This window comes from Artibeus jamaicensis, unplaced genomic scaffold (genome assembly GCF_021234435.1).
Source record: "Artibeus jamaicensis isolate MK-2021 breed Jamaican fruit bat unplaced genomic scaffold, CSHL_Jam_final contig_519, whole genome shotgun sequence".
NCBI classification, from domain to species: domain Eukaryota; kingdom Metazoa; phylum Chordata; class Mammalia; order Chiroptera; family Phyllostomidae; genus Artibeus; species Artibeus jamaicensis.
In genome coordinates, this window is record NW_026521871.1 from 55,607,623 (window position 1) to 55,629,410 (window position 21,788).

Consider the following 21,788-nt stretch of genomic DNA (forward strand, 5'->3'; position numbering starts at 1 on the left):
AGAGCCAGTCCTGACCTCCTCCGGGCTGCCCAATTGCCTCTCGCGGATTTCCCTCCGCCGGCGCGCGGCGGTGGCGGGTGGGCTCTCGCGCGGGATCGGGCGGCGCGAGCCCGGGCGGCGCGAGCCCCCGCACGCCAGGGAGTGAGTAGCGCATGCGCGGGCGTCCTGCGAGCCCGCCGAGGCGAGCCGAACCGCGGCGGCGCGGGGAGCTGAGCAGCGGAGCTGTGAGGAACCAGCGGCAGCTCGGGACCAGCAGCGACGCACAGGTGGCGAGCCCTGGCCCGCGCCGCCGGGGACCCCTGGGCCGCCCGCGGAGCCTTGCGGTCCGGACGTGGCGGCGGCGGCGGCGGCAGCAGCATCCCGGGCGGCCTGCGAGGGATGCACCGCCCACTGCCCCGCGCCGCCTGACCGCCCCCGCCTCGGCTCGCGGTGCGCCACAGCCGGGCCCGCGGCCGTCCCCGCCGCGCTGTTGTCCGGACGCGGAGCCCGCGGGGCCGCGCCCGGCCCGGCCATGTGGACCCCCACGGAGGAGGAGAAATACGGCGTAGGTAGGTGAAGCTCCGGCCCGGCCGCGTCGGGGGTTCGGGGAACGCGCGGATTTTCGCGGCCCCGGACCGGCCCCGCCTCGATTCGCGCTCGCGCGACCCCGCCCGCCGGCTGCGCGGCCTCGGCGCGGGGCGAGCGCGGAGTGGGGGCGGCGCGGGCGCGGGGTACCGGGCGCGGGGGTGGGATCGGCCTCAGAGGCTCCCGGCAGGGCGGCAGAGGGCGCTGGCTGCGCGGGCGCGGCAGGTGCGGCGGGCGGGCGGGAGGGAGGGGCGGGCAGGGCACGGCGGCGGCCCGCGGGAGCTGCTGCGGGGCCCTGGTCAGTTTTGTAGCCGAGAAGCCAAATTCTGGAAATCTGTTTTCTCCGCTCCCAAACCTCAGTTTTAACGAGTTTCCGCACCTGGGTTGATGAGCCCAATATTTATTTTTGGTCTGGAACATTACAAAATATGAAAAACGTTGACATTTTCCTTATTCAAAATTTGCAGATATTGGACTTCAGAATGTTTCATCCGTTTTGTTTTGCCTTAAGTATTACAAATAATTACAATGGGAAGTGATTTTAGACATGTGTTGATGTTAAATATTATATTTGTGTATTATATTCCCGGTTTTGTTAAAAATGAAGAAACCTGTTTTTATTTAACATAACGTTTTAATTTTAAATTGAGCGTATAAATAATATTTATTTAGTCTTACTTTTTTATTGATGTTCGAATACAGTTGTCTCCATTTTCCCACCACAAACCTGTTTTTAGATGAGGCCGTTTTACCCTCCTTAAGAATCCTCTTTTTTAAATGTTACACGTGTTTAACTACAGTAGCTAAATACTTCTTATGCCGTTTAACATGTTTTAAAAGCGTATTAGATAAGGAATTGAATGTTTGATCTTCATTATGTTAGTGTTTTGTGGCAATTACATGATAGAGGAGCTCAGTCACATTGCATTATTGTTAAGTCACCTGTCATCTTGTTCGGTTAGAAACAGATTTAAAATGTTGGCTGTGCGGTTTTTCACCTCCTAAGTTGTAATGGAAAAGTATAGATGGGTGATCTGTCTAAACAGAGATTTTTGGCTCCCATTTTTACTGCAGCTAAATCAAGATTTAGTTCACAGTTCAGTACAAAATCACTTTTTAGACTGGCAGTGGTAACAAACGTTTAGGGATACCTCCAGGCAAACTGTGTGAAAACGGGACTGACTGAAACTTAAGGACCTGTAGTGAGATCTGCACTGGTAGATAATCTTGTTTTGAAAGGTAGCTTTGTGAGGTTCTAATTAGCTGTGCTGTTCTGGCGTAGTAACATGTGCTAGGGTGGAGGTGATAGGAGGAGCCCTAGTGTTTGAGTCTGTCCTGAGCCAGAATGGGGAATTGATGCCCAGAGGAGGAATTCACTTCTGGGGATGTTCTGTCCTTTCTCTTAGAGTTTTCCCTAAACCCTGAGTAGATTGCATGAAATGAAGAGTCCGTCTGTCTTCTCCGTAACTTGCTCTGAGAACTGGGTAACTATAGTAATTAATAATTGATGTGAAAGTGGCCAACTCCAGTGGCACCTAATTTCTTTCATTTTCGGAAAGGAACCCTAGATTAGTGGAGTTTGCAGAGTTGTGAGTCTTGGCTTCCATTTACTAGTGGTGTGGGCAAGTTATTGAACATCATTTTCTTTCTTTTTGAAAAAATTTATGGATTTTTTTTAGAGAAAGAGAGGGAGAGAGAGAGAGAGAGAGAAAGAAACATTGATTTGTTGTTCCATTTATTGATGCATTCACTGCTTGAGCTTCATATATGCTCTGATCAGGGATTGAACCCAGAACCTTGGGTATCAGGATGATGCTCTAACCAACTGAGCTACCTGGCCAGGGCCAAACACCATTTTCTTAATGTGCAAAAAGGGGATAATGTTTACCAAGTGGGTTGTGAAAATCAAATGAGAGCCTACCAGGTGCTTAATAAATGTTAATTTCTTCTTTTTCCCTTAGTGCTTAGAGCAATAATAACATAGGTAGCTATTTCCTCAGGTGTGTTCTAAGAAGGAGGCAGTGCAAGGTAATTAAGATTGGCATATGTGAGTCTCAGCGTTGTACTAGGATTTGGTGTGCAAGTTGTTGAGGAAGATGGAATGAAATTCTTGATTTCCTTGGACTTGGGTTTAGCTTTAGACAAATTGTTATTTGCTGTGGAGGGGTACATCATGGGCACAGGGAAGGACTTAAATGTGTGTGAGATGAGAGATAGTTACTCTGAAGACATGAGCAGCTGTGATTTAGTATAATTTAGCTATCTTTTCTGTCAAACAAGGCAACTCTCTTCTCTTGTCCCTTTCTTTTACTGTTCTTTCCTCAGTTATGGTCCGAAAGTTCTTGTATCAGTTGTTTAAAACTCAGGATACATTTTTTTTTCTGTAAGCATGTTAGAGCTACATTCCTAGGCCTTTTCATAAAATCCAGTTCAATTTATTGGATTGGCCAAAAAGTTTGTTTAGTTTTTTTCTGTACCACGGCTCTAGTAGTGCTTAGTTAACGTCATTCAAAAACAGTTTTATTAGATTGTTGTGTCAGTGCATGTTAAAAAAACATTAAAATTGGTGAGTTTTGGTGAAGCCATTTTAATATTCAAGATGGAAGAAAATATGCAACATGTTTGGCATATTGTGTTTTATTATATCAAGAAAAGTAAAAGTGCAACTGAAACAAAATAAAAGATTTGTGCAGTGTATTGTATAGAGACTGATGGAACATGTCAAAAGTGGTTTGCAAAGTTTCTTGGAACTGATGACATTTTGGCCAAATAATCCTTTGCTTTGGGGTTGTCTTATGCATTGGAAGATGTTTGGCAGCACCCACTAGAAGCCAGTAGTGGGAGATAGCCAATATACTCAACATATCCAAATCAATAAAGTTATTGGTGAAAATGAAAAAGGTGTCTTTTATGGAAAAAAACTAATGGACTTTTTGGCCAACCCAGTATGTTAGCTTAAATATTGTACATAAAATGAGGATAGTCAACTAAAAGTGGTATGTTAGCTGTGTTATTTCTTTATTTTGCTAGCTCGAAAATCTAACCATTGTTATTATTCCTATAAGAAAATGTTTTGAGTTTCAGCTTTGATTTTTATGATCAACTTGGAGCACAGATTTCTGTCTCTGCTTGCTAACCCATTATCCTTTCCAGCAAGGAGAGAGAACTTACATGTACTTCTCACTAATTGGAGGGATTGCTCAGATGTTGGTGAGGGAAGAAGCCCTTGCTACAGCAGTGCAAAGGGGTTATTTCCATTGCACTGGTAAGGCTTGACATTGGTAAGGTCGTTGAGGTAATATCAGCTACCTTTTAATATCTCACTACCTTTTAATTTTTGTATAATTTAGACATTTTGTATAGGTTACAGCATTTTAAATTATTTGATTTATTAATTTAGGACAAGCCGGTATCTAAGCTTTTCTTTCATTTTGATGTTCTGTGATTGTCTTTAGAGGGAGGGGAGGAAACTGCCCGTTTTGGAGGATCAGAAAGTCAGCCAGGGTGCGGGGATTCTCACTTAACGTAGCAGCGTGTCGATTCCCAGAGCCTTCCCAGAGTCGTGCTGATGTTTTTTCATTATACAGATGCAGAAACTGGATCTCAGAGGCTGTCCGTCCTTTTTTGTCCTTCAACAATGGACTGTTCCCCTTAAGTTTCTTCTTGGCAGTGGGCAGTATTCTGTGACACACTTGACTCTCTTGTTCTTTTCTGCTTTTACAAGGGGCTGTTCTTTACTGAACCACATTCTGACTCCTTATGTCTCTTTTTCTCCTGGATATTGTCTGCTCTCCTTTCTGTTGCTGTGAATGCTTGGAAAGCCTTGCATCTTTTCATTTCTTATTTTACCTTTCTAAGAAGCTTCTTGTTCTAAAGTATATTAGGTGAAAAACATCCAGCTATTTTTGTGTAACATGTCTTCGTATATTGATTGCACCATACTACCAAATATGGAAACCAAAGACCAAGAAAATACTTTTCCTATTCTCTAACAGCAGCAGCAAATACTAACAACGAATAAAACAGTGTTTGTAATTAAGCATCTAAAGCAGAATTGCAGTAAAGGTTTGAATAGGTACATATGAGTTTGGCATCTTAGCAGTAGAAGCTGCTTCAGAAGGTCATCTTGTTTATTCTGCTTCATGAGGTGCATTTTTAAGTGATTCAGGGCATTAGTTGCTTATTCTTTCCTAATCGCCACTAAGTAGACCTTGAAAATTTTTTCTTATTACCAACCAGAATGCATTATATTTTAGCTTTGTAATGTCATATTTATTTATTCTAATTTAAAAAGTAATACATATTTTCTGTTTTACTTTTACCTGATTTCCTTTTGCTTTATTTTCTTCAGATTGAAGGTGGGGTGGGGAGGAACATAACGCTGTGTGTTTTTTTCTTTTTTTAAAGCTTTGAGTCTCTAAAAGAAATTCAGATTGTAAAGTTTCTGTGGGAACTGAAAGAGCCAGTGTTCACAAAGTTTCACTAAGTCTTTTGGTAAATGGGCTGCAAATCAGTGAAATATGGTGAGAGTAGTGGGCAGTTACTTGCTCCATGAGGCCCCCAGCCTTTGAAGCCCCTAAAAGGGCCTCCTACCTCTCAGAGGTAAAGATATCCACTAGGGGTTGAGAGATGGCATATATCCAGGACTTAAGTTGGTTCTGAAAAGTGCGGGTGTGTTTGATGTGTTATGATTTAGTGTTTGCAGGGAGCTTCCACAACGTGACTCTACTTGAGCCTTCACCCTCTTTTTTAAATAGACGACAAGGAAACTTTAGCTGAGGGAAGTTGAATAACTGTGATCTAAAGTACTTACGCCAGTATGTCCTGAGTCGAGATTTGAATTTAGGGATTCTGAGCCTGTTTCTTTTATTACATGGTGTTCCCCTTGAAAGCAGTTTTTCAGTAGTGTGTATCTCTGGCTCAAAAGATAAGGCATTCTCTACAGAGTTTTCAATAAATGAATAGTTATATTTAAGGAATTTTACTTTTTTAAAAAATTAAAAATATTTTATTTTAATAGTTTATTTTTATGGTATTTTTCTGTTACCATTTATCCCCCTTATGCCCTCATGTACCTCCATCTATTCCTCTCCCCTCCACACAAGGAATTTTATTTCTATATTATACATTTTTTTAAAGATTTTATTTTTATTTTTATTTTTATTTTTATTGAGAGAGGAAGGGAAGGAGAGAAATATCAATATGTTTGCCCCTCTTGCGCCCCCAAGTGGGGACTTGGCCCACAACCCAGGCATATTCCCTGACCAGAAATTGGACCAGGGACACCTAGGTTCGCAGCCCACGCTCAATCCACTGAGCCAGGCCAGCCAGGGCATTATTTCTATATTAAACATTTTTATAAACCCACATAGGCATTTAGTATTATAATTCTGAATGTAATGATTTGTATTGATAATGAGTATAGATAGATTTAGGGCAGGACAGGTCAGAAGGCAGGATTTTAAGCAGCCTTGAGAAATATGCTAGGTAGTATTGCCCTGTTTTTTATTTATTTATCTATCTATCTTTATTTATTTATATTTAAAAATCTATTTTATTGATTATGCCATTACAGTTGTCCTATTCCCCCCTTCATTCCCCTCCACCCTGCACCCCCCCACCGTTCCCCCCTTTAGTTTATGTCCACATGTCTCAAGTTCTTTAGATTCTATATTTCCATACTATTCTTGCCCTCCCCCATCTATTTTCTACCTACCGTCTATGCTACTTATTCTCTGTACCTTCTCCCCCCTTCTCCTCCTCCCACTCCCCTGTTGCTAACCCTCCATGTGATCTTCATTTCTATGGTTCTGCTCCTGATCTAGCTGTCCTCTTAGTTTGCTTTTGTTTTAGGTGTGGTTGTTAATAACTGTGAGTTTGCTGTCCTTTCACTGTTCCTATTTTTTATCTTCTTTTTCTCAGATAAGTCCCTTTAATATTTCATATAATAAGGGCTTGGTGATGATGAACTCCTTGAATTTGACCTTATCTGAGAAGCACTTTATCTGCCCTTTCATTCTAAATGAAAGCTTTGCTGGATAGAGCTATCTTTGATGTAGGTCCTTGCCTTTTATGACTTGGAATACTTCTTTCCAGCCCCTTCTTGCCTGTAGGGTGTCTTATGAGCAATCAGCTGACGGTCTGATGGGAGCTCCTTTGTAGGTGACTGTCCCCTTATCTCTTGCTGCTTCTGGGATTCTCTTCTTCATTTTACTCTTGAGTGATGTAATGATGATGTGCCTTGGTGTGTTCCTTCTTGGGTCCAACTTCTTTGGGACTCTCTGAGGTTCCTGGATTTCCTGGAAGTCTGTTTCCTTTGCAAGATTGGGGAAGTTCTCCTTTATTATTTGTTTTAAATAAGTTTTCCACTTGTCGCTCTTCCTCTTCCCCTTCTGAACCCCTATATTCAGATGTTGGAACGTTTAAAGATATCCTGAAGGTTCCTAAGCCTATCCTCATTCTTTTGAATTCTTGTTTCTTCATCCTTTCTATTTGGTCATTTTCTTCCTTCTGGTCCACTCCCTTGATTTGAGTCCTAGTTTCCTTTCCATCACTGTTGGTTTCCTGTGCATTTCCCTTCATTTCAATTAGTTTAGCCTTCATTTGTTCCTCTGATTTGTGGCTAAAATCAACCAGTTCTGTGAGCATCCTGATCACCAGTGTTTTGAACTGTGCTCATCTGATAGGTTGGCTATTTCTTGGTCACTTAGTTATTGGCTCTGGGGCTTTGAGTTCTTCTTGAGTCATAACGATTTGGTCTGTTCACACCTGTTACATATGAGGAAAGGAGCCCTAGGTGTTCACCAGGGCGGGGCAACTCAGTCGTTGGGTTGTGATGCTGTATGTGGGGGCGGGGTCAAAGAGGGGCAATAGCGGTCCTCTCTGCTGCTTCCCGCCTCTGGGGCCTGAGCGGTCTGTCTCACTGCTCGCTCCTTCGCCTGGTTTATCTGCGTGCGAATGTGTGACCTCGGTCAGCCTGCTGCCTTGCGCCCTCACTGGGTCTGCCCGTTGCCACCCCACACCTGGGATCTGCCAACCACTGCCCACATGCCTGGGTTGGTCTGGCTGAGTTTTCCTGCTCAGCCCCACTCTGCCAGTTGCTGGCTCCAGTTGCTGACTCTTACTAGTCTGGCTGAACAGTTCGTTGTTGTTGGACTTCCGTATAGTTCAATTTTCTGTGTTTTGGTTGCGTTTTTTTTTACTAAAACTTTGTTGTCTTTAAACTTGGTTGTGCGAGGAGGCATTATGTTTCCACCTATGCCTCCATCTTGGCCGGAAGTCTATATTGCCCTGTTTTAAAGACATTGTGGGAGGGGAGGAAAGAAGGTGAATTTAGCAATCATTTATTTTATTTGAATTTTTAAACTATATTTTATTGATTATGCTACTACAGTTGCCCCATTTTTCTTCCCTTCATACTTCTCTGCCCTGCACCCCCCTTCTACCAGCACTCCCCTCCTCTTAGTTCATGTCCATGAGTCACACATAAAAGTTTTTTGGCTTCTCTATTTCCCATACTATTCTTAACCTCCCCTATGTATTTTGTACCTGCCAATTATGCTCCTTATTTCCTGTACGTTTTCCCTTATTCTTCCCCCTCCCCCTCCCTAGCAATAATTTATGGAGTTTTTTTCTCAAAGCAAGAGGTCTTTATTTTGATCTGTCATTCCATAAAGCAAACAGGAAATGATCAACTGGAAATTATGAACATTTTTAATAGTGAAGGCAGAATGCAACAATATTCTATAGACTATTCAAATATTGTAGTTCATTTTATGCAGTGTTTTAAAAGAATGTGCTTTAGAAACATTACATTAAATTGTAAACATGAGATCATTTTATCTAGCATTTTTAGGCACATTCTGAAGCATGACAGTCTCAAAAGAATGGTCAGTGAGGTTGAAAGTACTTTATGTTCATACCATATTTTTACATTGGTGCTTACATTTAATTTTAATAGTTTGTATTTTTACTCTTTTTTAAATTTTTGTCTTTATTCTTTATTATAAAGACATTTCATTCCATCTAAAATTATTCCCAATGTGTAAGCATTATTGGATATGCTATATTAACGTTTCCATTCCAATGTTATGCTTTTACTGTAATGAACAAACGTGTTCATGATTATGCTCTCAAGACTTTTGCATAACCCCTCCTGACATATTTTCTGTGAAAAAGCAAGATCTTTTTCACATAAAGGCTCTGGGAACTTAAAAAATTTCATAAATACATTACCAAATTATTTCAGCTGTGGCCCAGGTACTTGCAATTGATTTGCTATATCACCTTTAGGATACTCTAGTAAAGATAATTACTATGCTGGGAAATGCCATTCAGAAGCTTCCTGTTTTCCTGCTCATCTACAATGGAATATAATCCCAACCTCCTGCTTCCATCTGTTTCTCTCTTAAAAATTCATTCATGAGCTCTTGCTGATTGATGAGTGAGAACCAGAATTAATGGGAGAATTAGTGTATGATAAAATGCAGAATTTTATATTGTAGATTTAGTATCATACGTTAAATATGTGTGCATGTGGCCTTCATTTAAATACATTTAGTTACAGTGCCCTCATCACTTTTTAGGACAGTCAATCTTACAGCTGTGATTAGAACATTCTTCTTTACTGAGTAGAATAAACTCCTTGTCGTTTTGTGTAAGTTTCTGTTCTGTGTCTACATGTAAGTAATTTTCATCATAGCCGTTCAGTGATTCATACAATTTTAGAATTATAGGGGGATCCTCAAGGTAAAGTTTAATGCCCCAGAACAAAATAGCACATTGTGTTCCTACCACCCAAAGTAAAATTATCTTGTGTCACCAAATATTTGGTCCCCTTTACCCTTTACTAATCCCCATCCCCTTCTCTCTTGTAACCACTGTACTTTTGTCTGAGTCTATGAGTTTTAGTTTTATGTTTTTCATATGATTAAAATCATATGGTTCTTAGTTTTTCTGAATGCTTTATTTTGCTTAGAATAATATTCTTCAGATCCATACATATTGCAAATGATAGTGTATCATCTTTTCTTACACACACAGTATGTGTGTGCCACATCTTTACCCTGTCCTCTCTCCCAGGACACGTTGGTTGTTTCCATGTCTTGGCCATTGTGAATAATGCTGCAGTGAACATAAGGCTGCGTGTATCTTTGTGAATAAATGTTTTTGAGTTTTTTAAGTAGTTCTATTCCTAATTTTTTGAGGAATCGCCATACTGTTTTCCATAGCAACTGTGCCAGTTTATATTTCCACCAGCAGTGAGTGAGGGTTCCTTTTCTCCACGACCTCTCCAATACTTGTTATTACCTGTCTTGTTGATAACAGCCATTCTAACAAGTGTGAGGTGGTATCTCATTGTAGTTTTTTTTTTAAACTCTCACCTGAAGATATGTTTATTGATTTTAGAGAGGGAGGAAGGGGGAAGGAGAGAGAGACACATCGATGTGAGAAAGAAACATGAATCAGTTGCCTCCCATATGTAGCCCAACTGGGGATTGAACCTGCCATTTTTTGGTATACGGAATGACGTTCCAACAAACTGAGCAACCCAGCCAGCGCTCACTGTAGTTTTGATTTGCATTTCCCTAGTAGCTAGTGAAGTTGAACATCTTTTCATATATCTGTTGACCACTTGTTTCTCTTCTTGGGAGAGGTGTCTGTTCAGATCCTCTGCCTATTTTTTAATTGGGTTGTTTGGTTGGTGTTGAGTTGTATGAGTTCTTTATATATTTTGGATATTAACCCCTTTTTGGAGCTGTTATTTGCAAATATCATCTCCCACTCAGTTCATCGCCTTTTTGCTTTGTCGGCAGTTAGGTTGATATAGCCCCCTGCATTTATTTTTGCCTTTACTTCTCTTGTCTTTGGGGTCAAATTCATAAAGTGTTCCCTAAGACCAAGGTTCATAAGTTTAGTACCTGTGTTTTCTTCTGTAATTTATTGTTTCAGGTCTGATATTTAGGTCTTCATTCCATTTTGAGTTAATTTTTGTACATGTGGACAAATTGTAATCTGGTTTCATTCTTTTGCATCTGGCTTTCCAGTTTTCCCAGCACCATTTATTGAAGAGGCTTTCTTTTTACCATTACCTGTTTTTGGTTCCTTTGTCAAAAATTATTTGTTCATATACATGTGGTTTATTTCTGGGCTTTCAGTTCTGTTCCATTGGTTTGTGTGTCTGTTTTTCTGCCAGTACCATGCTGTTTTGATTATTGTAGCTCTGTAGTATAATTTGAAGTCAGGTGGGTGGCTTCATTTTTTTTTTTTCCCCCGCAGAATTGCTTTGGCTATTTGGGGTCTTTTTTGGTTCCATACAAATCTGATGATTTTTTTTTGCTTTATTATTATTTTTAAAGATTTTATTTATTTGTTTTTAGAGAGAGGGAAAAAAAGGGAGAGAAACATTCATGGGTTGCCTCTTGCATGCCCTCAACCAGGGACCTGGCCCACAACCCAGGTATGTGCCCTGACTGGGAATCAAACCAGTGACCTTTTGGTTTGCAGGCCAGCGCTCAATCCACTGAGCCACATCAGTCAGGGCTGTTTTATTTCTTTAAAAAATGACATTGTGGTTTTGATGGGGATTGCATTAAATCTGTATTTTGCTCTGGGTAATATGGCCATTTTAAAAGTCTTCATTCTTTCAATCTCTGTACATGGAATATCTTTTAATTTCATTGTGTCTTTTTCAATCTCTTAATGCTTTGTAGTTTTCAGTATATAGGTCCTTTACATGCTTTGTTACATTTACTCCTAGGTATTTTATTCTTTTTGTTCCAATTGCAAAAGGAATTGTTTTTTTCATTTCTTTTTCTGAAGTTTCATTGTTACTATATAGGATAGCAGTGGATTTTTGTACATTGATTTTTGTATCCTGCAACTTTACTGTATTTGTTTACTGTATCTAATAGTTCTTTTTGGTGGAGTCTTTAGGTTTTTTTGTATACAGAATCATGTCATCTGCAAAAAGTGACACTTTTACTTCTTCATTCCCAGTTGGGATGCCTTTTATTTTTCTCTCTTGCCTGATTGTTTTGGTTAGGACTTTCAGAACGGTGTTCAATAAGAGTGGTGAGAGCGGACGTCCTTGTCTTGTTCTTTTTTTTTTTTTTTTTTTTTAAGATTTTTAAATTTATCTTTAGAAGGGAAGGGAAGGAGAGAGGGAGAGAAATATCAATGTGTGGTTGCCTCTCGTGCATTCCCTGCTGGGAACTGGCCTACAACACAGGCATGTGCCCCGATTGGGAATCAAACTGCGATACTTTGGTTCCCAGGTCCACACTCCATCCACTGAGCTACACCAGCCAGGGCTCTTGTTCTTGATTTTAAAGGAAAAGCTTTCAGCTTTTCACCATTGAGTATGACATTACCTGGGGGTTTGGTATATATGGCCTTTATTAAGTTGAGGTACTTTCCTCCTATTTTATTGAGTGTGTTAATCATAAATGGATGTTGTATCTAATCAAATGCTTTTCTCTGTATCTGTTGATAAGATAAGAATCATAGTATTCTTATTCATTGTTTTGTTAATATGGTATATTACATTGACTGATTTGCATATGTTGAACCATCCTTTGCTACTGGAATGAACCCCACTTGATTGTGATGTATTTTTTTAAAGGTTTTATTTTATTTATTTTTTGGGGGGGGGGAGGCAGGGAGAAAGAGAGGGAGAGAAACATTAATGTGTGGTTGCCTCTCATGTGGCCCTCACTGGGGACCTGGCCCACAACTCAGGCATGTGCCCTGACTGGGAATCGAACCAGTGACCCTTTGGTTCGCAGCCCATGCTCAATCCACTGAGGTACATCAGCCAGGGCTATTTTTTTAATGTATTGTTGCATTCAGTTTATTAGTACTTTGTGTAAGATTTTTGCATCTGTATTCATCAGAGATATTGGTCTGTAGTTTTCTTTTGTGTGTGTATGTGTTATCCTTGCCAGGTTTTGGTATTAGGATTATGGTGGCCTCATGAAAGAGGGGGAATATATTTGGCTTGCCTCTGTTGGTCTTAAGTCGGGGAGGGCGCTAGATGTATTTGGCTTACCAGTATAACCTCTCAAGTCTTTTTAAGCTTGAGTTTTTGGTCTCACTAGTACTGTCTTTTCTTTGAGCCTTTATCTACACAATTGATAAACCTGCCTTCTGTCTTTTTCAAGTGGCTGATAAAAATGTTGAAAAGTATCAGAAAAAAATTTAGAGTAAAGTTTCCAGTGTATAAACAAGTACATTTTGCTATGTCTTATTTTTTTAAGGATGCTGTGTCTTGTTTTGAATGCAAATTATCTGGATGATTTAGTGAACACCTCATGACGGTGGCAGCTGGGCTACCTTTGTGAACCTGGTAGTTTTGGGGTTAAGATGGGCTCCTGGCCAGATCATGGTCTATAGCCAGGGAGGGAGGATGCTTCTAAGTGGTCTATGTGGCCTTACTTTAAGTGTGGGGAGTAACAAAGAAATTTTAGCATGGAAGAGATTAAGTCCATTTTCATCTCCATGTACTGGAGGAAGGGTGACACTAAACTTTCATTTAGCTTTGTTGCTGACATTCTCTTCTTATTCCTTGCACTGTAGATGTGCCGGACAACTCACCCTGTTCCAGACAGACCTAGAACTTCCCTACCTTTGTTGGTTTGCTCAGGCTGTTATAGTAAGACAGGTGTGCAGTGACTGCCTTTCTCTGCCTGGGGAATGCCGGCTTAAAAACCTCAGATGGCATCTCTTTTGATGCCCTTCCCAGCTCTGCTGTATATTAATAAGCACTGCTTCGTGCACCTGTGGCAGTGGGACCAACGTCTAGTTTGGCACTTATGCTTTTAGATCATGCTTAATTGCATCTCTGCCTCAGGGGATTGAGCTTCGCCAGGACAAGGAACTTCGTCTTCAGGTTTGTAACTCTAGGACCTATCACATAATGAATAATCAGTTAATGCTTAATTTGGAGTCCAACATAGTAAAGAGTTTTATTTTTCTCTGCTAATCCGAATAGTATTTTAAAAGGCCTGCTATAAATCTAGTAGTGTTTGGTGGTTAGAAATTTCTGACATTATGAATACACTTTTTTTTCTTGACTTTCCTCTTAAGACGGTTAAGAAAGTTTATTGCTGAGTTCAGATAACCTGTTTTGTGTGGGTGCCTTAGGAGTCCAGTGTGAATCTATCTCACCTGGAGTTCCAGTTATCACAACAGTGATTCGGAAATCTTGTAGCAGGTAATAGAGATGCCATTTGCACTTACCCAACAGGACCTCTTTCATTTGACATCTTCGGGGACATTGTGTTTTGGATGAGTTGACTTTTCCAGAGGGCTCAAGGTTAAACCTTTAGAAGCACCAAGAAAAAATTCTTTTTGTTGTTGTTGTTGGAATTTTTCTAAAATATAATTTATTGTATTCTTTTCTGTATTGTGAATTCAATATGTTAAATACATTTGAGCTTTTTCTTTTGCTGTGTAACATTTTCTTTCTGATTATATAAGATACATATTCATTGTAGAAATGTTGGTAAATACAGAAAAATACACAAAAAGTAATAAGTTGTATTTTACTTTTTGTTACCCAGACATAATCCCTCTCAATGTATTATATATTCCATTCTTTTTTCTGTATGTACATTTTTTTAAAAATTTATTTATTTATTTATCATTAGAAGGGAAGGGAAGGAGAGAGGGAGAGAAGTATCAATGTATGGTTGCTTCTCGTGTGTCCCCTGCTGGGAACTGGCCCGCAACCCAGGCATGTGCCGTGACAGGGAATCGAACCGCTATCTTTTGGTTCACAGACCCATGCTCAATCCACTGAGCTACACCAGCCAGGGCTCTGTATGTACACTTAAGTAGGCATTTAGTAAATGTAGGATCATACCATATATATTGTCTTACAATCTTTTATTTTAAATCTTTTATACTGTGGACATTTTCTTATGTCTGGAATATTCATTGTTTTAATGACTGCTGTTTCACAATATGGATGTACTATAATTTACCTAATCTACTTCTGAGCAGTTAGTTGTTTGAAATTAATTATTACCAGGACAGAGGGTACTTGTTTTATTGCACCCTTGTCAGCATAGGGCATTATTTCCTCCACATGTTTGGGTTTTCTAAAAATTGAAAATTGATACATACTGCAGAGAAATAAATCTCCAAGCATTATAGAAGTAAAGTGTCCCCTCCTACCTGTTCAACTTTTTGGGCATCAATTGTTTAACTGAACCCTCTGATGTTTGATACTACTAATGTTGTGGGAAATGAAGCGACCAAACACCGAGGGATTTTGGAGTACGAGGTTTACTGTTTAACGTGCACGGGCCCAGAGGAATCATTTCCAAATTCTGAGCAATGAACAAAGGATTCTTGGGGAATATATAGATTAGGGGTCTTCCTATTTATGTGGCAAAAGCAAGATACAGAAGCAGAATGCGGTAATTAGTCCTGTCTAGGGGCAGAGCCAGGGCTCAAGGACACAGGAGCATAATGTGATAATTTAGTTCTGTCCAGGGGCGGTAGCAGAGTCCAAGGACACAGCTGTCTATGGGGCAGAAGCAGAATGCGATAATTAGTTCTATTTACGGGGCAGGGTTCAAAGGCTCCCATTATTCAGTTTTTCAAAGTTTTTCAAAGTTTCCCATATTACTAATACAAACAAGTAATTATGACACTAATACAGCAGTACTTGTTTGCTTCCTCACTGAAATCCCTTGGAAAATCACTCATTCCAGTTGGTGGTTCTTTTGTTTGTTCCTTTTCTTATTTGAAATGATGCTCTCAGGGAATTGAGGGGACTCTTTGACTCATTGTCAATGTATTCTTCCCATCTCTACATTTCTTTTTTTTGGGTAGCTGTCGATACTTCAGATATCATCCTTTTCTTTTTCCCATTTGCCAGCCACTCACTTCTGTTAGCTTCTGTCTTCAGCCACACATTTATAAGCTAGACCTCAGTTGAATTTGTTCAAGGGAAACTGGATAATCAGTTGTGTGAAAAATGAAAGTGGCTCCTTTCCTTTACTTTGAAGTGAGATTCATTGCCTTTATGATAGACCTTAATCCTGTTAAAAGAACTTACTGACTCATGGTCAAGGCTTCCCTCTGTAGGAATGCCTGTTTTGAAACAAAGGCAGTATTCTGGGAGTGATAGAACCTGATGCAGATTTGTTCTGTGCAGAGGGCAGTGTCCTTTCCGGGTGGGTGCATATAGACATGACGTCTGGTACTGTTGCAGCCATCTTGTGGTCACGAGGAAAGATAGGAAGGAGGAGGATTTTGTTTTACTTTGTGGTATGGGAAAGGGAAGAAACACTTAAGGGTGCATATAGCATTATAGATACTCTTGAAAAGGAAGTCTTTTGATTTCCTTTAGATATAATGAAATATTTAAGTTCTAATGAGACAGTTTTATAGGACTGTAGGTACTGATACTGTGGTTGTTCCACCAAGCACTTACTGTTTTTATTGATTTGCTTTCTCAGAAACTGTAGCAGATTTCTGTGTTGGATATGTAACTTGTTTTAATTGGTTAATTTTTCACCTCAATATTTAAAAATTGTGTATTTTTATGTACATTTTACCATAAATGACTGTCCTTTCCCATGGGATGTTCTTAGCACCTTTGTTTGAAAATCATTTGACCATATATGTGAATGCTTATTTCTGAGTTCTCTTTTCTGTTTCATTGGTGTCTATGTCTGGCTTTATGCCACTATTACACTGTTTTGATTATTGTAGCTTTGTAGTAGGTTTTGAAGTTAGGAAGTGTGAGTTTTTCAACTTTGTTTTTCTTTTTCAGAATTGTTTTGGCTATTTTGGGTCCCTTGATGTTCCATGTAAATTATAGGATAAATTTTTGTGTTTCTGCAAAAAAAAGGACATTGGGATTTTTATAGAGATTGTATTAAAATTGTAGATTGTTGGGTCGTTATTGTCATTTTACCAATATTAATTCTAGTCAGTGACCGTGGGATGTGTTTGTATTTATTTAGGCTGTCTTTAATTTTATTTTGTTAATCATAAACAAAAAGCCAGCCAGATACTTCTCTAGCAAAATGTGTTTATTTGGTAAAAAGTTAATTGCAGTCCAGGGCATGCAATTGGTAGGCCACATACAAGTCCACTAAAATAAAAAAGAAAAAGCCCCTTTGTGGAGGCAAATGGGAGTTGGGAAGAGTTATTAACAGTTTCCTCTGTTTTTTTTGTGATCAACATAGGGCATGAATGCTCTCCCTTCTGGCTTCTCTATTTCACTTTAAATCAGTTTTCTGTTCATTGCTTTTGTTTGTTTGTTTACATTTTGCCCTTTTGATCAAGATCTTTCTCTGGAAGCATTGCTGATTTGAGTCAGATGTTTTCTGTTTCAACAGCCTTACCCTCGTTGATTGTTACCAGGAAGGAGTGTCCCTGGGTGTAGTGTTTCAAAGTGGAGGGGAAATTCACAGATTAAAAGCCTATGATGGTCACATTTGAATAACAAGGAGGGTAGAGTGAGATCTCTTAGGCATTTCTTTCTTTCTTTCTTTTTTTTAAAGACTTTATTTACTTATTTTTAGAGAGGGAGGGAGAAAGAGAGGGAGAGAAACATCAATGTGTAGTTGTCTCTCACACACCCTCCACTGGGGACCTGGCCTGCAACCCAGCCTTGTGTCCTGACTGGGAATGGAATTGACAACCCTTTGGTTCACAGGCTGGCACTCAATCCACTGACCCACACCAGCCAGGGCTGTTAGGCATTTTTCAGTTAGCATCTGTATCTTAGAATAATGAATGTGGCTAATGCACACTCAACAGAATTAAACGAACACTTTGAGAAGAAATACTGTGGGAATAAAACATTAAGAAACTAAACAGTATTGTTATCACAAAACTCTTTGGAAGAAAATATGTTATCAGTAATACAGCTTGTAGGTTGTAAATTCAGGGACCCTGAATTTTGGATAAGAGTCTAGAATCAGTTAATAGTCTAGACGAAAGAACAGCTTCTATGGATTTTAAGCCTTTTGTGGCTCTTCAGAAAAGCAAGTGAAAAGATTGTCACAGGATCATTATAAGACTACTTCTGGGGGGGGGCAAGAATAGCATGGGAAATATAGAATCTAAAGGAATTGAGACACATGGTCATAAACTAAAGGGGGGGTAATGGTGGGGATGGGGGGTAGGGTGGAGGGGAATGAAGGGGGGAATAGAACAACTGTAACAGCATAATCAATAAAAAAATTTAAAAAAAAGACTACTTCTGAATGACTGTAGAATCAAAGAAAGAGGTTTTTCCTTTTTGCAGGGCATTAGGGAATTTGGACAAAGGGAGGGAAGAAGCAACAGTGAGGAAAGGTATACAGCCCTGGTTTGGACCTCCTGGGAAAGCTGTCCCACCAGATGTTGTCTTGCTTCAGTTTTGAGAAATCTTTATTTACTACAGGTCCAGTCTTAGGTGCTTTCTTTAGATGTGTCACGTGAACCCTGGAGTTTGACAGCTTAACAGCTGGTTAGCTGCATCTGATAGGGGACCTTTCATGCAAGGTTGAAGAGAGTGTTTCTGGAGGTGTCTTTTCCAATAGATGAAATCTCCAGGTTGTGAAGTGTGGTGCCCAAGTTCTTAGTCTCTGAGTGTACTGTGAAAAGATTATTCTACCAAAACATGGTTAGTTAAAAATTATTTTTTATATATTTACTTTTAGAGAGAGGGGAAAGGAGGGAGAGGAGAGAAACATCAATCACATCCCCACCTGGGGACCTGGCCCACAACCCAGGCATGTGTCCTGACCAGAAATCAAACCAGCAACCCTTCAGTCTGCAAGCCTGTGCTCAGTCCACTGAGCCACTCCAGCCAGGGCTGAAGTATATCTTTAAAAAAAACAACCACCATTGATCGAAAGAGGTAGGAGCCAAGTACATAGGATGTCCTGTAACTTTCTTGAGGGTGAGAGTTTATGAGCTCCAAAGGAGGTGGATCTAAGATTTAAAAGGTCTGTGCTTTTAAATCTTAGCAACTGCAGTGCTTTTGGCTAGGGCATTTGGAGGGTCTCCACGGATTTTCACAGTTGAGTCTTAATAATGCCATTAGTGTACTCCACTAAACCTGAGGATTTAGAGTGTTAAGTACAGTGGGAATGTTGTAAAACCAGCCAAACAGCACAGTCTTGTCAAAGCACCTGACAGATAAAATGGGTTCCCTCAACTTACAGAGTTCTAGAGGGGTTCCCCAGGTAGGGTGAACCTTTTCTGAGAGGAGGTTAGCCAATAGAAGAGGCAGTAGCTTGTCTACAAGGGAAAGCCTCAGTGCAATGAGAAAGTCATAAAGATCATGACTAAAACATATTTATACACATGAGATGGGGGAAGCTGTTTGAATTCCATTTGCCAAACCTCAGATGGTCCATTAGGCAATTTAAAAGATCCAGTGGCTGACTTCCGGCCAAGATGGAGGCATAGGTGGAAATATCGTGCCTCCTTGCACAACCAAAATTAAGGACAACAAAGATTTAGAAACAAAAACATGACCAGAACAGACAGAAAACTGAACTTTACCAAAGTCTGACAACCATTCAACCAGACCAGTAAGAGGGGCGGAGTCAGTGGCTGGTGGAGAGGGGTCGCAGCAGGAAAAGGAGGCTGGCTGACCGTGGTCACACAATTATGAGCAGATAAACTAGGCAAAAATGAGCAGCGAGACAGACCCAGCAACCCAGGGCCCCAGCGCTGGGAAATAAAGCCTAAAAGCACTGATTGAAAAGGTGCCAGGAGAGACTCCCAGCCTCACAGGAGAGTTCGTTGGAGAGAACCACATGGTCCTGGAATGCACACAAGTCCACCCACTTGGGAACCAGCCCCGGAAGGGCCCAGTTTGCTTGTGGGAAGTGGTAGAGGGGACTGAAGTTCGAGAGAGTATGAAACAAGCTCTACTGTTCCCTCTCTGACCCCGCCCTGGTGAACACCTGAGACTCTGCCCTTCAGATGTATTAGGTGCAACCTGACCAAAAATGGCTCAAACAGAAGAACAAATCAAAGCCCCAGAGCCAGTGCTTTTAAGCAACCAAGAGATAGCCAACCTATCAGATGCACAGTTCAAAATACTGGTGATCAGGGTGCTCACAGAACTGGTTGATTTTGGTCACAAATTAGATGAAAAAAATGAAGGCTACACTAAGTGAAATGAAGAAGAATGCACAGGGAACCAATAGTGATGGAAAGAAAACTGGGACTCAGATCAATGAAGTAGGTCAGAAGGAAGAAAAACAACCAAACACAAAAGAATGAAGAAACAAGAATTCAAAAAAATGAGGAGAGGCTTAGTAACCTTCAGGATATCTTTAAACATTCCAACATCCGAATTATAGGGGTACCAGAAGAGGAAGAGGAAGAGCGACAAGTGGAAAACTTATTTAAACAAATAATAAAGGAGAACTTCCCCAGTCTTGCAAAGGAAATAGACTTCCAGGAAATCCAGGAACCTCAGAGAGTCCCAAAGAAGTTGGACCCAAGAAGGAACACACCAAGGCACATCATAATTACATTAGCCAAGATTAAAATGAAGGAGAGAATCCTAGAAGCAGCAAGAGATAAAGGGACAGTCACCTACAAAGGAGCTCCCATCAGACTGTCAGCTGATTTCCCAAAAGAGATCTTGCAGGCAAGAAGGGGCTGGAAAGAAGTATTCCAAGTCATGAAAGGCAAGGACCTATATCCAAGATAGCTCTATCCAGCAAAGCTTTCATTTAGAATGAAAGGACAGACAAAGTGCTTCTCAGATAAGGTCAAGTTAAAGGGTTTCATCATCACCAAGCCCTTATTATATGAAATGTTAAAGGGACTTATCTGAGAAAAAGAAGATAAAAAAGATGAACAGTGAAAGGACAGTAAACTCACAGTTATTAACAACCACACCTAAAACAAAAGCAAACTAAGCAGACAGCTAGAATAGGAGCACAGCCATGGAAATGGAGATCACATGGAAAGTTAGCAACAGGGGAGTGGGAAGAGGAGGGCGGGGGGGAAGGTACAGAGAATAAGTAGCATAGATGATGGGGAGAAAATAGGGGGAGGGCAAGAGTAGTGTGGGAAATGTAGAAGCTAAAGAACTTATGACACATGGACATGAACTAAAGGGTGGGAATGTGGTGGGAGGAGGTGTGCAGGGTGGAGGGGAATGAAGTGGGGGAAATGGGACAACTGTAATAGCATAATCAATAAAATATATTAAAAAATATCCAGTCGCTGAACCAGTAGGCTTTCCTAGGTTGTACTTTGGACCAGTAGGACAGGTGAGGTAGGAGCTTTTTGTGGCCTTATTAATATTTCCCCACTAGCTTTGATTCATGAATGCTACCATTTTGTCAGTGGACGAGTGGTTTAATGCATATACAGTTGTCAGCGGGAATTTTAGAATCTCTAGTAGGACTGAATTATTTGGTTTGGACGAGAGCTTTCCCTTTATGGTCATGCTCTGCTTAACAATAGGGCTGTGTTGTCAGGTGATTTCATCATGTGAACATCAGAGAGTATACTTAACACAAAGAGATGGTATAGCCTCCCACAATACCACTGGCAGTGTGCTAGGTTTGTTTACATCAGCATCACCACAAACACGAGTAATGTATTGTGTTATTGTTATGAAGGCTACAGTGTCACTGGGTGATAGCAAGTTTTTAGCTCCATTATAATCTTAGGGGACCATTGCCATATATATGGTCTGTGTTGACCGAAACATGGTATGTGGTGCATTGACTTTGGACTTCTGGTCTTGTTTTTACTTTTTTGAGGACAATTGTTGGGCTTCTCTAGCCAGTTTTTCTAAGTTATCAGTTGGGAAAATATCCCTTTGGACCATAATAGAGGTTTGACTGCTACTGGTTCCTTGAGGAAATGTCAACCACGTGATTACCCTCAGCTTCCAAAGAGTCAAATTTAGAATTCCTAGGAATCTTAGTGATAGCTAAAGCAGCAAGCAAAAGTGTAGTATCCAGTAGTTACTGAACATAGGGCCATTGCAAATTTTATTTCCACTGGGAGTGAGGAAGCCACATTGCTTCCACAACGTTACAAAATCATGAACTACTCTGAAAGCATATCTTCTGTCAGTATAAATGTTGGCACATTTGCTCTGGGCTAAAGTATATGCCCGAGTAATTCAGCTTGTTGGGCTGAAGTAGCTAAAGGTAAAGGTGCTGCCTTAATGACATCAAGAGAAGTTACAACAGCACACCAACACAGCACTTCCCACTGAATTCTTTAAA

At 40.5% G+C, this 21,788-nt stretch overlaps 1 protein-coding gene across 1 annotated transcript in view; it reads left to right on the forward strand.

Moving 5' to 3' along the window:
• The first annotated feature begins 464 nt into the window (after window positions 1-464).
• DOCK3 (dedicator of cytokinesis 3) overlaps window positions 465-21,788 on the forward strand; it is a 294,505-nt gene continuing 273,181 nt past the window's right edge. Inside the window, exon 1 of the mRNA XM_037128613.2 lies at window positions 465-548. Within this exon, the coding sequence (XP_036984508.1) occupies window positions 512-548 (37 nt within the window). The 5' untranslated portion in view covers window positions 465-511. The remainder of the gene's footprint in view (window positions 549-21,788) is intronic.